The sequence below is a fragment of the Rhinopithecus bieti genome, unplaced genomic scaffold, assembly GCF_001698545.2.
Source record: "Rhinopithecus bieti isolate Rb0 unplaced genomic scaffold, ASM169854v2 scaffold_9690, whole genome shotgun sequence".
In the NCBI taxonomy this organism is placed as follows: domain Eukaryota; kingdom Metazoa; phylum Chordata; class Mammalia; order Primates; family Cercopithecidae; genus Rhinopithecus; species Rhinopithecus bieti.
In genome coordinates, this window is record NW_016806622.1 from 1,535,290 (window position 1) to 1,552,516 (window position 17,227).

A 17,227-nucleotide genomic window follows, 5' to 3' on the forward strand; every position below is an offset into this window, starting at 1 on the left:
GCTCACTGCAAGCTCCGCCTCCCGGGTTTACGCCATTCTCCTGCCTCAGCCTCCGGAGTAGCTGGGACTACAGGCGCCCGCCACCTCGCCCGGCTAGTTTTTTGTATTTTTTAGTAGAGACGGGGCTTCACGGTGTTAGCCAGGATGGTCTCGATCTGCTGACCTCGTGATCCACCCGTCTCGGCCTCCCAAAGTGCTGGGATTACAGGCTTGAGCCACCGCGCCCGGCAATATTTTAATGTTAATATGATTGATGATCAGTTGAGCTTGACCAGAGTCTTTGTATGTAATGGAGAAAAGATTTATTGAAAAACAACCTAGAAAGTACTGTATTGATTTCCTAGATTATTAGTTGGTATTAATTATTCAGAACTCACTGAACTTCCTGGCAGATGTCTCAATCACTTAACCGAAAATTTGTGCATTCTAATAAACATGTGATAAATAAAGCTATTATAGATAGGTGCTTGAATTTGTTGACCATGCATTTGTTAGAATACCTATGGTTGCTAATTAAGTTAGAACTATATAGATTATGATTTGTTGCAAATGTGATGTATCTTTGGTTGTATATTTTCAGACTAATTACATCAAACAACATTTAACTGTTTTGTCCCAGATTATTTTATAATTAAATATTCAAATTTCTGTTATTAAGGAATTAAAATCAAGTGTTTTTCACTTAGGAGGCTTTTGGGGATGTGTATGCTCAGTAATTATATTCCAGATTTCAATTATATGCTCTTTGCATTTGGGCATTACTCCAGAATTTCCCCACCCCATCAGACTTTCAAAACGTCTGAAACATAATGGCTAAGAGTTCTATAAAAAAGTCTCTGGACAGCAATGTGACTAACAAAACTTCAGGAGTTCTATTGTAGAAGAGAAAGGGGGCATTCAGGTTTTTGTGAGCAATTAGTAGTTTCTGCCATTGTGTCTGATGCACACTTTTCTTTTTCATTGTCTTAGAGGCTTACATTGTTCTCTGTGGAATAAGGGAAAACCAGATTAATTAATACATTTTTCCCATCTGCACTGATAATATTGCATTTTACCTCTACAAGAAACTGAGAATTTTCATAATATTTTCCAATAGATACATTCCAAATAAAATATTTCACCAACTTGTGAGGCAAAGAGTTGACCAAATACCTAATAAAATCAGCTTCAAGTTGTCAAGGTGTCCACTATTTTCATGTTTCATGATGTCTGACAATGAGTTTAAGCTCTAAAGCAATATATATTTATTTAAAATTTAAGTTTTCAGTAGGTATCACTGCATGTTTTTCATCTTATTTTTTAGTTCCAAATTCCTAAAGATAAAAGGAGATGACCAATAATTTTCATCTTTATTCAGGAAAAATTTAGTACATAGAACTTTATGTTATATTTAATTAATATTGTGAGTCTGGATTTGCTTTGTGTTTTGAAATGTATTTTACTGATATTTATGTAACCCTGCCTTACACAGATAGGTACAAATGAGTCATTAGTATGTTCCCATGCAAGGGCAGAGAGTTTTTAAATCATCAGAACCAGCTGAGCTGGGCACAGTGACTTTCTCCTGTAATTCCAGCACTTTGGGAGGCTTAGGAGGGAGGATCACTTGAGGCCAGGAGTTCAAGACCAGTCTGGGCAACACAGCGAGACCCTGTCTCTAAAAAAGTAAAAAACCAAAACAAAAAAAAAACCCTGCAATACACTTTGAAAGAAGACTAAAAGAACTTTCTTAGTTGAGCAAAAAACCAACCAATTGGCTTTTGCAAACAATAAAAAAATTCATTTTTTAAATGTGCTTATCTTATCATGATTCCATCTTTACCCTTAAACTTTTATAGGCTGCAATAGGATCTGTGGCTTTGGACACAGCAAGGTCGCATGGAGAGAAACAATTAGAAGACTACGGAATGGATGTGTTGACAGTGGCATTTTTGTCCATCCTTATCACAGCCCCAATTGGAAGTCTGCTTATTGGTTTACTGGGCCCCAGGCTTCTGCAGAAAGTTGAACATCAAAATAAAGATGAAGAAGTTCAAGGAGAGACTTCTGTGCAAGTTTAGAGGTGAAAAGAGAGAGTGCTGAGCATAATGATTAGAAAGCTGCTACTTTTTCGAGATGCACATTGAAATATGTAATGTTTACGCTTAAAATGCAATAGAACCAGAAGTGTAGCTATTTCTTTAAACAGCATTTTTAGCCCTTGCTCTTTCCATGTGGGTGGTAGTGATCTATATCACCAACTTTAATCTCTCTACCTTTTTTTTCAAACACCCCTTCATCATCCATCTTAATTTGCATAAGGACATATCTACTTTAATATACTACCACAGTTTACAGTTAACACGGGAAAGACTAGCTTCAGTATCCTCTTCAGCTAGGATTGCTCTAAATTTTAACTTTCACAGTTTCCTGATTCATATTTGCCCAGGCTCTGATGCTTTGAATTGGTTTTGGCTCTTCTTTTTTGGTTTTGTTTTTGTTAAAATCATAATGCAGTCGCTCATGAATTTCTACCCTCGTTTTCCCTGATAATCTGCCTTTTCTCCATTTCTCCTTCCCTTACTACCTTTCTTTAAATTACTGTAACTGATTGGTCCCACCAAAATTTTAAAGTACGTGAAGTGTCTTCATTGGTTCATCCTCTTGCCCCCTCCAGATGTCAAAAAACTTTATCCTGCCCCCTAGCTGACCACACAGGTTCCTTTATTTCAACCGCCCATGTGAGTCTACCTTCCCCTAAGGAGTGCCCTAATCCAGCCCTTTTTTTATTTGTTTCTTATGACCCATATCTTTAGGCTCTTCCCATTTCTAGGTGGAAGATAGGTAAGTTTCAAATCTATGCCAGTCTCATGAATATTACATTAGGGTAATGTGCTATAATGAAGAAACAAAAAATACAGTGCTTAAAAGAAAATAGAATTCTGTTTCCCTCTAATGAAACTGACTGGTTGGTTAATACTAACAGGGTTACTCTGCTCATGACGTCTGCTCAGAGTCCCATGTCTTTCTGTCCTGAGGCTCTGCCATGTCCTAGCTTAGGACATGGCTTAACCTATTTACGCCAGAGGTTGCAAACATTTTTTGTGAAAAATCAGACCTTGGCGATGACCTTGAACAATAGGATATAAATAACTCCCACAGGCTTAGCGTTCTAATAATGGAGCACTAGGCATAAATGGGTTAAAAATGGATCTCTACCATGTCTCTTTTCTATCTCTCAAGAAAAATGCAAGTATAGCAATGTATTTTTGAGGAAGGGATGTGGAAGCTGGACACATCTCTTCTCTTACATTTATTGGTAATGATCATATCCAGCTGTGAGGCAGCTAAGTGTTGTCTCTAGGTAAGCATTCATACTCCTAGGAGGAATGGAACATCAGATTTTCGGGGCCAGAGTTTCCACTGTGTTGGATGTTACCATCACTTAGTAGCATATTCTTACATGCAAACAAAAGCTTTTGAAAGACATTGCCTTAAACCAAAAGAGTGACTTCTGTGGCAGGAATTTCAGAAATTGTGACTTGCCAGCAGAGAAAATATTAGAAGAAATACTTACCTGCATAGGTCATATTTTATCCTACTTTGTAACAGGCCATCTCTGCTTTTGTGTATCACTCCTAAGTTCCTCTGCACTCTAGGTCATCTTCTGTGTAATTACTGAAATGATCACATTCACATACAGTTTACAGTTTTTATCATGTTATCTGTGTACCTGAAGTGTTTATTATATACTTGTCATATCCTATCTAAACTCCTTGACCTGGAATTCAAAGTTCATTTTAATCTTGAAGCAGATATTAAATATGTATTAGATTAATGAATTATGAATATCCTAATCCCACCAAGTTGATCTGCGTAAATAAAGCCTGTCCATTCCTCTCTTCATTAGACTTCTGTTTGAGCCCTATCCACCATGGCTTTCACCTCTATTCAAAACTAGTTTAATATTCACTTCTCCTAAATAGCCTTTAATTTTATGTCAGCTTGACTTTGGTTACCCTATGTATTCCTTTAATGTTTATGCTCTTGGTTTGGACTTGATTAATTTATACCAAAGGTCAGATAAGTGTTTTGAACTGAACTTCATTGGTTAAGTGCACTTTGCTGGGGGCACCATAAACTTAATAATCATCTGGTCCTCTATTTTCCTGGCTTTAAAAGTAGATGCATCCAAAAAATACTTACTGAAAGCTTTTGAGATCCAGGCACATCATCAAGAATAATATTGTCCCTGTCCTTAAGGATTTAACAGTCCAATAGAGATGACAGACAATTAAACAAGAGAACGCAAAACAGTATGATAAGTGCTATTATACAGGAACTACAGGGGTGCTAGGGAGCTCATGGCAGCAGTATTCAATCAATCCAAGGGTGGTGGAGTTTAGGCACAGCTTCCTAGAGAAAGTAGGGTATTGGCTGAGGGATGATTAGGACTTAGCCAGCAAAAGGGATGTGAGACCAAAAAGTGTAACACTTCATGCTGTTTCCCAGGTCATCAGTGGCATTTTCTCCAAGTAACAGGCTTGGAATATTTATTAACTTATACAAAATACAGTTAGTATAACCAAATCAGAATGCTGTTGAATATGTTTAGGGCCCCTAGGAAAATTCGAAATGGAAGTCCACAGAGTATAGAAATGATTGAAGGACACCTCAAACAGCCACTGCCAATACCTGTTTCATTTTGCAGGTCATGCAGCAAGCTCTTTTCTACCTCTAAGAGGGCCACCATCTAAATCTCTGTGACTGCCCACTGCTGGCCTTTTGACTTCCTCTATTGGATCTCTGAAATTTGTGCCTATTCCTGGAAGCTCTTTGTAGGAATTTATTAATTGGTATAAGACTATGTTGCTGTTATATATCATGGAGCTGGTGAGGTCAAGAATGACAGAGGCTGACCATTCAGCAGGGCTCACCATGTGAAGGCCAGGGTTTGTCGCCACATGGAAAGCCACATGTCTTGACTTGGTTGGTGAACTTAGGGTTAACCTGATAGAGTACTGACCAACCCAACCTATCCCCACTTAAACCACAGATAGAAACAATTACTCTAACTTTTGGGCCCCTTATACATACTTTTGTCAGAGCACATGTAACACTTTTTAAAGTTTATTTACATGTTTGTCTCTTATTAAACCAGCTCCCTATGGGTAGGAACCTTTTCTTAATTATCCTTGAATCCTCAGCATTTTTCACAGGCCATGGAACACAATAGACATTTAATAAACATTTACTGACTAAATCTGAGAATAAGGGGATTCTCTCTCAATATCAGAAAGCTACTTGCCACACAACCGTTTGGATCTTAGTCTGCTTCATCTATCTTAGTCAGCTTGGGCTGCTATAACAAAATACCATACAGTGGGTGGCTTACACAACAGAAACTTATTTCTATTAAAGGTTGGAAGTTCAAGATCAGGATGCCAGCATTGTTGGGCTCTGGCGAAGTCTCTCTTCCTGGCTTGCCAATGGCCACCTTCTCACTGTGTTATCACATGACGCCGAGAGAGAGCAAGCAAGCTCTCTGGTGTCTCTTCTTATAAGGGTACTCTGATCATATCATGAGGGCCCTACCCTCATGACCTCACCCAAATCTAATTGCCCTCCCAAATCCTCATATCTGAATACATCACATTGGAAGTTGGGGCTTCAACATATAAATTTGTGGGGAAGGACATAATTCAGTCCCTGAAAGAAGTGTCATATGTCTCAGGACAGTATTTTCCTCTGTGGTATTAATTCCCAATCACCTTGATTGACCTTGATGTCCTCAAAATTTCCTCAGGTATACATTTGCAAATGATCTCACCCACTACATTCTTTAAAAATAATATTGATTATTTTTTTCTGATTATAAAAACACATTTTCATTGCAGAAAATTTAGAACACAGAAAAAAACAAAACTGAAACTACTTTAATATCAACATCTATTTTATTTTGATTCTTTAAAATTACACTACAGTTTTGGGGGATGTATTATTTTCAGAAAGATATCAACTGAATTTGTTGGGTGAAAGGCAACATAAATACTTCATATTTGACTTTTATGATGCTATGCAGATTAAAGAATTTTGTTGTATATAATGAATGCTAAGCCTTCATGTTTATATTCAGATATTCATTTTGCAATGAATGAAACAGATCCCTGCCTTCATGGAGCTGTTTTTAAAATCCATTTACTCCCTCACTCAGAATATATTATAACATGCCTACTGTGTGCCAGGTCTTGTGCTAGATGCTAGGGAATACAGTGATGAACAAGATATTCAAGGGCTTGGTTTTCAATAGAACTTGAATTCTAATGGAAAATTGACCATGTGAGGAATACAAATATGAACAAGACATGATACTTGCCTTTAAGAACCTTAGAAGGAAATAAGATATGTACAAATAGCTATAATCCAAGTGAACAATTCAAAAGTGTTTTTAGTGTAGAAGTTGAGGAAATCTTAGAGGAGCTAATACTTGAACTAGATCTTGAGGAATGGAGAGGATCTGGACGGATGGGGTAATATTAGGGAGTAAGGTGAAGATGGGAACAACTAATGTGGGAGGCTGGCATATTAGCAAAGTTTTGAAACCAGTAAAGCCTGGAGCATAGAAAGTGATTAGCACTTGAGACTGATGAAGAGAATTAGAGATAAAACTAGAAAAGAAATTTGGCACTGAAATCATACTAAATAGATCATTGGCCAAATTTTATTTTATTGAAGTACTTTCAGAAGTATGAAAATATTTATGTAGAAAGTTTTAAAACTTTTTTTATCATGTCAATATAGTTTTAAAAAATTGCTATCAGTTAAGATTCTCCTTATTCCTCAAAAGCTTTTGCTTTCTATGGCCTTGTTGCAAATATAATTAATTTACTTAGTTTTAAAATACTATTAATTTTATAAGAAAGGTTATCAGATAATTATTTAAATTTTTTTATTGGTAAATTTTCATTATATTGTCTCCCAATAAACCACTATATTTTGTCAATGTCTCAGAACATTATATTTTTATATGAATCATTTATGTACCTCTCTGTAACAGGTGGGATTGCTTCATGGCATTTGGGGAGCATGTAATATATTTATAGTTGATTGACTCAAATCCAGCCTGAGCCCTCTGGCCTGGTGAGAATTCCAAAACTCCATTTGTTGATGTGCCCTCCATCTTCCTTACATGGACCTTAAAGCACTTAACCTGTCCAGGAGCCCATTCCTTCTAGAGCATAAGAGTAGTGCCCTGGAGGCAAACAGACTCCTAGCAAAGGTCTTCCTTCCCAGCTCTACCATTTGTCCCACCTCCCATTATCTTTAGGGATCTACCTGCTTTTCCTATGAGTACAAAACATTTCCTTTTCATGAGTACAAAACATTCCCTTAATCCTATAATCATGAAACCCTGTCTACTCTCCTGAAATGAGGAAGAAAATTAAATCCTTGCTGAGATGTCTGTATCACATTGAAGGAGGGAAGGTGTTAAAAACAATAAAAAGGGCAGGGCTGTGGTGGCGCATGCTTGTAATCCCAGCACTGTGGCAAGCCAAGGCGGGCAGATCACTTAAGTCCAGGAGTTCACGGCCTCCTGGGCAACATGTGAAACTCCTCTCTACTAAAAATACAAAAATTAGCCAGGGGTGGTGGCGCCCGCCTGTAGCCCCAGCTACTCAGGAGGCAGGAGGATTGCTTGAACCAAGGAGGCGGAGGCTGCAGGGAGCCTAGATGGCACTGCACTCCGGCCGGGGTAATAGAGTGAGACCCTGTCTCAACAACAACAACAAAACCAATAAAAAGATAATTTCGTTTTTAAGTTACCCAAGAAAGAACTGTAATTTGAATCAGATCTTAGATGATGACTAAGAAAAAGAACACTCCGGTAGAGGAATTAACTTTAGAAAACACAGTGAGTCAAAAAGGAATACAGTGTTCAAGAGTAAACACTGTTTTGAGTGTCAGGAGAAACATTAGATAGGAATGGGCAGTTTATCTTTCTAAGAAATTTGCACTTTCTCCAATAACGGTTGTTTTTGTCTTTTATAGGAAGCGTGGATTATATTCCTGGAAACTTTGGGACTGAAAGGCCAAAGCTTCTGGGTCCACCATCAACGCAGCTCCGCTTTCATTTCTTTCACATTCAACTTTCCACATAAGATTTCAGGCGGGGGAAAAAAAACAAACAAAAAAGGTTTTATATTGATAACAGTATATTGTTTACTTTGTACACAGTGTCTTTGTTCCAGACACTTGCTATGTCTCATTTATTCTCACACCACCACCACAGCGTCCTTTAGAGATGAGAAGACAACCTCAGGGAGATGATGTATTTGCCTAGGTCCCATAGCTAGCAAGTGACAGTGCTGCAGTTTAAGCTCAGGCCGTCTTGGGGAGAGACCGTGCTCTTTTACCATTGCGCTTCAAGCTGACTTTAGGGGAAACAATCTGAGTTTTGACAAGTTTACTTCTGGCACATGCAGTCCCGAGCACTGCTTTTTGGCTAAAATGCCCAGTGATGTCAACTCTGTCCCTGGATTTCTACAACCCGATGAGTCAATATTCAGAAGAGACGTCAAAAGGAAAGGGTTCAATAGACAGAAAACACACCAGACAGTCCCAGGAGCCCCAGAACCCTGGTCTCTGCCGCGCGGCCAAGACGTCACTTAAACGCGCTGCCGCGCCCCGCCCCGCTCCGCTCCTGCGCGGAAGTCTAGCCGGGCTTTTGCGTCACTACCCTGCCCACCTGGGTGGCGCGTGGTTTACGCAACGGTTACTGAGCTCCTGGGCCAGCGAGGGCTGCGCAGGAAGTTGTAGGTACGGCCCATTTTTCTTAACTCCGCCCTTCCAAGCCCTTTGGCGCCAGTCCCGGGTCTCCGGCTATCATTCACTTGCGGTAGGCCCCAGGAGGGCCTTTCCTCCCCCTCAGTTCAATGGGATGCTTGGGCTCCTCTCCCAGACGCTGGGAAAATAGCCACAGACATTGTCTCTCCTCTCTGTGATTCCTTTCCTTACTCTCTCATCCCACATCTCTCTTCTTTGTTCTCTCTTCCTCCTGTTTTTCTTATTTTACGAATACTCTGCAGTAAGAAAGAAGAGATCTGTCAGTCAAGATTGACTGCAAAATTAATTTTATTAAGCGTGTACTATTTTACAAATGGTGGATCCCTGCAAATAAACCTTCACATACATGCTCCTGTGATTGAAGATTCTGGGATTGGTTGCCCATCCTGAGAAAGCTGTCTTCCCGAACCCACCCACCTCCACGCCCCTTAATCCTGTTTACTCCTCTTGGCTTTAACCCAGTGGACAAGCACTTCCAGCAGTCCCCAGCCTTTTTGGCATCAGGGACCAGTTTCATGGAAGACAATTTGGGGCGGCGCGGGCAGCGGGGGAGGCAGGATGGGATGAAAGTCTTCCATCTCAGATCATCAGGCATTAGATTCTCATGAGAAGGTGCAATTTAGATCCCTCACATGCACGATTCACAATCGGGTCTGTGCTCCTATGAGAATCTAATGCCTTTACTGATCTGACGGGAGGTGGAGCTCGGGCGTAATCCTCTAGCCCCGCTCACCTGCTGTGTGGCCTGTTCCTAATAGGCCACAAACCTGTACCTGTCCACTGCCCAGGGGTTGGGGATCCCTGCTTTAGACCAGTGCTTTTGAAGGAAAAAGGACAGTTGCACACATACTGTGTCTGTCACATCAATCAGGAGTGTTACAAGAGCTCTGCAAGGGACCATACCAGGTCCCTCACTCCCCTCTTTGGGTTTCCTAGAGCCTATGAAATAACAGATTCGGTGATATGGGGAGATAATTAGCCCAGTTGGCACTGAGGGAGGTGACACCCCACTCTCTGATTTTCCTTAGAGATAAATATAATTATTTGTGCAAAGAAGCATGAAAAATAACACTTATTATTGTCACCCTTAGCGAATTCATGCCCCAAATATTTTAGTCACTGTGTGCCTATGTAAAGGACATTCATATTTATTGTCCTCTGGAATTTTTTTTAACTTACTTTTTAAAATTCTATACAGATTTAGTTAGTACAAGTTCAGTTTTGTTGTGTGGATATATTGCATAGTGTTGAAGTCTGGGCTTTTAGAGTACCATGATTTATACTGCTGTTTTTCAGTTGGCTCTTGTCAGAAGGTCCTGGCAATTACAAGACAAAAGGAAATAGGCAGCTGCTGTAATAGTAACATATAAAGTATCATTTTTATAGTACTTCTCATTTTGTACTTATTTTCATACTCATCCTGTTTAAACACTTCTGTTGGTTAACGAAATCCCATGTTACTGGGGTGTTTACTAAACACTGAGATTGAACAGTACTTGGAACATAGTGTAATATACATTCAATAAATATTTTTTGAGGGAATGAATGGATGAGCTTCTGAAGAAGCCATACCTTAGCCACTTTTGTTTTTCCTGCACCCAGAGCTTAGTCTAGCAGTAGTAAACTCACCAGTGTGAGTTAAGTAGAGAAGTCAAGTGACTTGCTTAGGGAAAGGCATTCATTATTTTTTAAAGAATATCCTACTTTGTCAGGCATTGTTTTAGGCATTGTGAATACAATGATAAGAAAGACTAGCAAGATTGCTGTTCTTATGAAGCTTAAATTCTAGTGAGTGGAAGATAGAAAATAGGTAAACAATATATGAGCAAGGAATTTTGGATAATAGTAGGCACAGTGAAGAAGTAAAACAGTGTGAAGGTCTTCCTTAAGACTGGGGGAGGGGTTAGTTTAGATTGATTGCTTAGTAATATTTTTAAAAACCAATGATGGAAATATTTGGGATCAGCCTACTACAGGTAAAGGCAACTCCAATTGCAAGAGCCCTAAGGAAGGAAAGAACTTGGCTCCTTCAAGGAACATCATAAAGACCACTGTAGCTAGAATGTGGAGAAAGTGATACAAGATGAGCTTGGAGGGATAGGTAGGAGCCAAATCATGTAAGGCTTTGAATAGGCCATGGAAATCTACCCATGGAATAAGTTTGGAATTTATTTTAAGTGTGAAGAGAAACCAGTAGTGAGTTTGGAGGGAATGATAGGATCTGATTTACATTTTAAAAACGTTTGTTCTGCCTATTACGTGATGACTGAATCATACTGGGTGGGGAGCAAGATCTATAGCAGAAGGCAATTGCAGAAATCCAAAGAGGAATGACAAGTTCGGGATAAAATAGCAGAGAAGTAGATGTATGTGAGCTCTATTTTGGGGGCAAAGCCTACAGATTTTGTGATGTTTTGAATATAGAGGTGATGAAAAAGAAGTCACCTCTAGCCCCTAAGTTTTGTCTTGAGTTTGTGTGGATGGTTATGCCATTTACCAAATGAAAAGACTAAGGAAGAAAAGGAGCAGCCAGGGTGGAGTGGGGGGTGGGGGGTGGAGTTTTATTTTGCTTACCTTGATTTTTATATTCTTATTAGAAATCAAAGGTAAGTTGAGTCTTGAGCTCTGCAGAGTGCAAGGAACCAAAGATACAAAGTTGGGAGTCATCAGCATATGTAAAACTACCTAGGGCAAGTGTGCTCACAGAGAACATTGCATTGGCTAGTATAAAGCAGAGGAAAATAAGTAAACAAAGGAGATGGAAGAATAGCCAATGAAGTAAGAAAATCTGAAGAGTGCGGAGACATGAAAGCCAAAACTGGCCGGGCATGGTAGCTCATGCCTGTAATCCCAGCACTTTGGGAGGCTAAGGCGGGAGTTCCAGACCAGCCTGACCAACATGGAGAAACCCCCTCTCTACTAAAAAACAAACAAACAAAAAAGTCAAGACTACAAAACATGGCCAATGGTATTGAATCATACTTAGAAATCAAGTAAAATAAAGAGATCTGTGCATTGGATTTTGGAAACATAAAGTAGTTTTATGCCTTGACTAGTACAATGAAGAGAAAATGTGGTGTCAAGAAATTGACATAGTACTGCTGGCCGGGCACGGTGGGTGGCTCACACATGTAATCCCAGCACTCTGGGAGGCCAAGGCCGGCAGATCACAAGGTCAAGAGACCTGGCCAACATGGTGAAACCCCATCTCTACTGAAAATACAAAAATTAGCCAGGCGTGGTGGCATGTGCCTGTAGTCCCAGCTACTCGGGAGGCTGAGGGAGAAGAATCGCTTGAACCTGGGAGGCAGAGGTTGCAGTGAGCCGAGATCGTGCCACTACACTCCAGCCTGGCAAAAGAGCGAGACTCTGTCTCAAAATTAAAAAAAAAAAAAAAGAAAAGAGAAAAGAGATTGACGTAGTATTATAGACATCTCAAGACGTTTTACTATAAAAGAGAGCCAATAAATGGAGGTAATAGAGGAATATGTATGGTCAAAGAAGGGTTCTTAAGGATAGTTAAGCATATTTAGACTAATGGGAATAATCCAATAGAGGGGGGTGGAAATGATGGTATAAGAGAGTGTGTATATTTTAGGAGTGAAGTCTTTGAGAAGATAAGAGGGTATGGAATCCAGGGAATATATAGAAGTGTTGGCCTTAGTAGGAACATGAACATAAAATTTTTTTCTTTTTGAGACGGAGTTTCACTCTTGTTGCCCAGGCCGCAGTGCAATGGCACCATCTCAGCTCACTGCAACCTCTGCCTCCCAGGTTCAAGCGATTCTCCTGCCTCAGCTTCCCAAGTAGCTGGGATTACAGGTGCACACCACCACGCCTGGCTAATTTTTTGTATTTTTAGTAGAGACAGGGTTTCACCATGGCCAGGCTGGTCTTGAACTCCTGACCTCAGGTGATCCGCCCGCCTCGGACTCCCACAGTGCTGGGATTACAGGCGTGAGCCACCACGCCCAGCCACATGAACATATAATTTATAGTAATAAGAAGAAAGACAGCAAGTATGGGTAAAGATGCAGATAGATGGGTAGATTCAGTGGTCAGAGGTGAGAACTTTCTGCCTGATACTAATACTTTTTCTCAATGAAGATAAGGTATGATGCAAGAATAGTAAGGAGTGAGGAGGAATATTTGAGTAGGAGGTTTAAGGGGAGAAGATAAGGTACAAAATAGTCATTTGGAGGATGGAAAGCAATCAGAATCGTAGCACAGCTGGGCAAAGTTGAGTGGCCATTTGAGATTTGTGGCCCTATAAGTGAGTGGCTAAGATACAGTGGAAGAAAAAGACAATAGGAGCAAAGGAGATCAAGGAACTGAAAGACTAGAGTGTTGGGTGTGTAGACCACCTGGGTATTAGTGGTTGAATTGGTAGCTAAATTAGTATTTGAGCCCAGATATCCTGACTTTCTAGGTCAGAGGGTTACCATTTTACTGTGAAACAGTTCACAGCACTACTCTTTTGTGCCACTTACCTACCCTTTTGGTCAACATTAAACAAAATTGTGGCCTGATTTTTTTTGCGGCGGGGGGGTCCATACATTCAAATTATAAACTGTCATAGGCTGGTACTTTTGTCTTGTCCCTTTCATACATAATGTATATTTACTCAATTTTTGGCTTGTTTTCTTTGTGATTTTTAACCATTTCCATCAATATGTATTTATTAAAGTACAAAAGTCTACCTCTTGGATGGTAAAGCGAAGATGAAGAATGAACTTTGGAAATCCTGTAGCATTACAGAGCTGGGATAACCAGTCATAAGGAGACTTGATCTGCATTGACTTTAATAACAATAATAATAATAGACATCATTTTGGATAACCTCTTACATTTTATGCTTTTATTTTCTCTTTATCTCATTTCATTCTTGTAACTGCCTTTTTCAGATGAGGAAATTGAGATGTAGAGAGGTTAAGGGTCTTGACCAAGGACACATACCTAGTAAGTGGCAGAATTATTAATCACAGTGTTCTGACTCTAAGTCCCATATTTTCCACTATATTAGTTTGTCTCTTTGCTTTTTACACTCCATTGTATCCAAAGTGATATCAAAGAAAAACTCGCTGGGTAGAAAGTATTGGCTGGTTGGTGGCCTCTTAAAATGCAAAGAATATTTAGTATGTGTTTAAAATCCAATAATTGATGGTATAAATATTTATCTACTATATACTATGTTAGGCAATTCAGATAACTCAGAAATGATTATGGAACTGTCTCTAGTTTAATTTAGTAGGGAAACAGATGGGAACACAAGTCACTAAGAAACATTTCTTGGACTTCTCTCACATTCTAAATGTGCTTCTACAATACTCTATATTGACCACAGTCTGTACACAGAGGAGAATACAGTATCTGTAATATAATGGGCTCTCAATGAATAGTTGTCAAATTTAAAAATGATGACAGTTAAACAAGGAATTAAAATAGTGGGGTGGATGCTGTGATAAGTGTTGGATGCCATGATAAGGATGCATGTTGAAGGTAGTGTCAGGAAATCTTCTGGAAGAAATGACTTCTAAATTGATGAAGCGTTAGCTGGATGAAAAGCAAGAGTGTTGGTGTTGGAAGGCACCATACAGAATGCATAAAGTTTTGGAGATGTGAGACATGGCAAGTTTGAAGAACAAAAATTTAGTATGGCTAAAGTTTAGAGTGTCAAGTGATGAATGAGAAGGCAGACAGGGTCAAGGTTAAAGCCTTATTCAAAGGGCCCTATAAGCTGAATGTAAGGAGTTTTTACATTTTTCTTCTATGGGAAGTCATTGAGGAATATTAAGAAGGTAGTTACCATAATCAAGCTTACATTTAAGAATATTGTTCTGCATTGTGAAAATTACATTGAGGAGGAACAAGACTGGACATGGGGAAAAGCTAGAAGACCATTACAGTGTTTAGGTGGGGAAATGCTTATGGCCTGGACTGGACTAGTGGCAATTTATCTGGAAAGAAACGAATAAAATGTTTAAACATTCAGTGACTTGTATTAACATGATTTAGTAATTTACTTGATGCTAGTGGATAAAGAAAAGCAGCAAGAAAGAATGACTTCTCAGTTTCTATTTTGAGCAGCTAGGTCAAAGGTGGCTTCATTCTCTGAGATAGGAAATTATCTAGAGAAGGAACAACTTTGGTGGAGGAAGATCTTGAGTTTGTGCATATACTAACTTAAGATGCTTGTAAGACAAGTAGAGATATTCAGTAAGTAATTAGATACACTAAATAGAATCTTGAGAGCTTTTCTAGTTCAAATTCATCAGCATATTATTTAGAATTATAGCCACGATAGTAGAATAGATGTTGAGAAATGTATATAGAGTGAGAAGAGAATAGGGCATAGAGAAGAATTCTGAGGAAGCCCAATATTTAAAGGATGAATAGGGGAAAGAAACCACTAACAAAGACCAAGAAATGACACCAGAGAGGTAAGGATGGTAGAGCAAAGAACAAAGTGATGTGAGAATTTAAAAGGGAAAAAACACATCCAGTTTTTGTAGTGTGCATTGCAGGAAGCTTTATTTAGAATAATCAATGGATGTTTACAAGAGGTGCAGTGGGAAGATGTTCCAACCAAATAAAAACATGGAGAGCAGTTAACAGTTTGATTGAAATGTAGGGTCACAAGAAAGAACCAGAGAGAAAGCTGGTAAGACAATTTAATTCCATATATAGCAAACCTTCGATTCTGGATAAGTTTTTGGTAGCATTGTCTATAGTTGAGAAAAACCATTGTGTTTGGTGCTAAGAGAAAGACAAGAATATAAAACATGCCTGGAATGGTTTATGCTATGGTTTGACTGTTTATGTCTCTTCCAAAATGTATGTTGAAACTTAATCTCCAGTGCAACAATATTAAGAGGTGGGGCCTTTAGGAAATGATTAGGTCATGAGGGATCTGCCCTCATGAATGTATTATAAAAATCCTTACAAGAGGGCTGGGGACAGCTAGCTAGGACTTTTTTGCCTTTCCATCCCTTCCACCATGTGAAGACATAATGTTCATTCCCTTCAGAGAATACAGTGTTCAAGGCACCGTTTTGGAAGCAGAGACCTCACCAGACACTGAACCTGACTGAACCTTAATCTTGGATATCCCAGCCTCCAGAATTGTGAGAAAATAGATTTCTATTTGTAAATTATTCAGTCTCAAGTATTTTGGCATAGCAGCAGGAATGGACTAAAAATTGTAACTAAGAAGTGGAGTGTTCCTATAACAAAACCCCTTATTGGGGGGTGGGTGCCAAGATGACCGAACAGGAACAGCTCCAGCCTCCAGCTCCCAGCGTGAGTGACACAGAAGACAGGTGATTTCTGCATTTCCAGCTGAGATACCGGGTTCATCTCACTGGGGCGTGTCGGTCAGTCGGTGCAGGACAGTGGGTGCAGCCCAACGAGTGACAGCCGAAGCAGGGCGAGGCATCACCTCACCCGGGAAGCGCAAGGGGGAATGGAATTCCTTTTCCTAGCCAAGGGAAACTGTCACACAACACCTGGAAAATCGGATCACTCCCACCCTAATACTGTGCTTTACCAAGGGTCTTAGCAAAGGGCACACCAGGAGATTATATCCCATGCCTGGCTCAGAGGGTCCCATGCCCACAAGCCTCCCTCATTGCTAGCACAGCAGTCTGAGATCTAACTGCAAGGCTAGATCTCAGTGAGGCTGGGGGAGGGGCGCCCGCAATTGCTGAGACTTAAGTAGGTGAACAAACCAGCTGGGAAGCTCGAACTGGTTGGAGCCCACTGAAGCTCAAGGAGGCCTGCCTGCCTCTGTAGACTCCACCTCTGGGGACAAGGCATAGCCAAAAAAAAAAAAAAGCAGAAACCTCTGCAGATGTAAATGTCCCTGTCTGACAGCACTGAAGAGAGTAGTGATTCTCCCAGCACGGTGGTTGAGATCTGAGAATGGACAGACTGCCTGCTCAAGTGGGTCCCTGACCCCCGAGTAGCCTAACTGGGAGTAGCCTAACTGGAGTGGACCTCAAGCAAACTCCAACAGACCTGCAGATGAGGGTCCTGACTCATCTGGAGAAATGATAACAAACAGAAAGGACATCCATACCAAAACCCCATCTGTACGTCACCATCATCAAAGATGAAGAGTAGATAAAACCACAAAGATGGGGAAAAAGCAGCGCAGAAAAGCTCAAAATTCAAAAAATCAGAGCACCTTTCCCCCTCCAAAGGAACGCAGCTCCTCGCCAGCAACGGAACAAAGCTGGATGGAGAATGACGAGTTGAGAGAAGAAAGCTTCAGTTGATCAAACTTCTCAGAGCTAAAGGAGGAACTACGAACATGTGTCTGTTGTCTGCATAAATGTCTTCTTTTGAGAAGTGTCTGTTCCTATCCTTTGCCCACTTTTTGATGGGGTTGTTTGTTTTTTTCTCA

General features: G+C 40.0%; 2 protein-coding genes across 10 annotated transcripts in view; both read left to right on the forward strand.

Annotated features, from left to right (window-relative positions):
* The window catches only part of SLC9B2 (solute carrier family 9 member B2), a 67,036-nt gene extending 58,848 nt beyond the window's left edge, over positions 1–8,188 (forward strand). For 5 of the 9 annotated variants that reach the window (XM_017877074.1, XM_017877069.1, XM_017877073.1 and 2 more), the window contains 2 exons: positions 1,839–2,062; positions 8,029–8,185. In XM_017877074.1, coding sequence (XP_017732563.1) covers positions 1,839–2,060 — 222 coding nt within the window. In that variant the 3' untranslated portion in view covers positions 2,061–2,062; positions 8,029–8,185. Of the gene's footprint in view, positions 1–1,838; positions 2,941–8,028 lie in introns of those variants that run through there. The other 4 variants (XM_017877075.1, XM_017877077.1, XR_001886556.1 and 1 more) reach the window with 3 other exon arrangements.
* A 284-nt stretch (positions 8,189–8,472) lies between these two features.
* The window catches only part of SLC9B1 (solute carrier family 9 member B1), a 131,421-nt gene continuing 122,666 nt past the window's right edge, over positions 8,473–17,227 (forward strand). Inside the window, exon 1 of the mRNA XM_017877079.1 lies at positions 8,473–8,796. Within this exon, the coding sequence (XP_017732568.1) occupies positions 8,498–8,796 (299 nt within the window). The 5' untranslated portion in view covers positions 8,473–8,497. The remainder of the gene's footprint in view (positions 8,797–17,227) is intronic.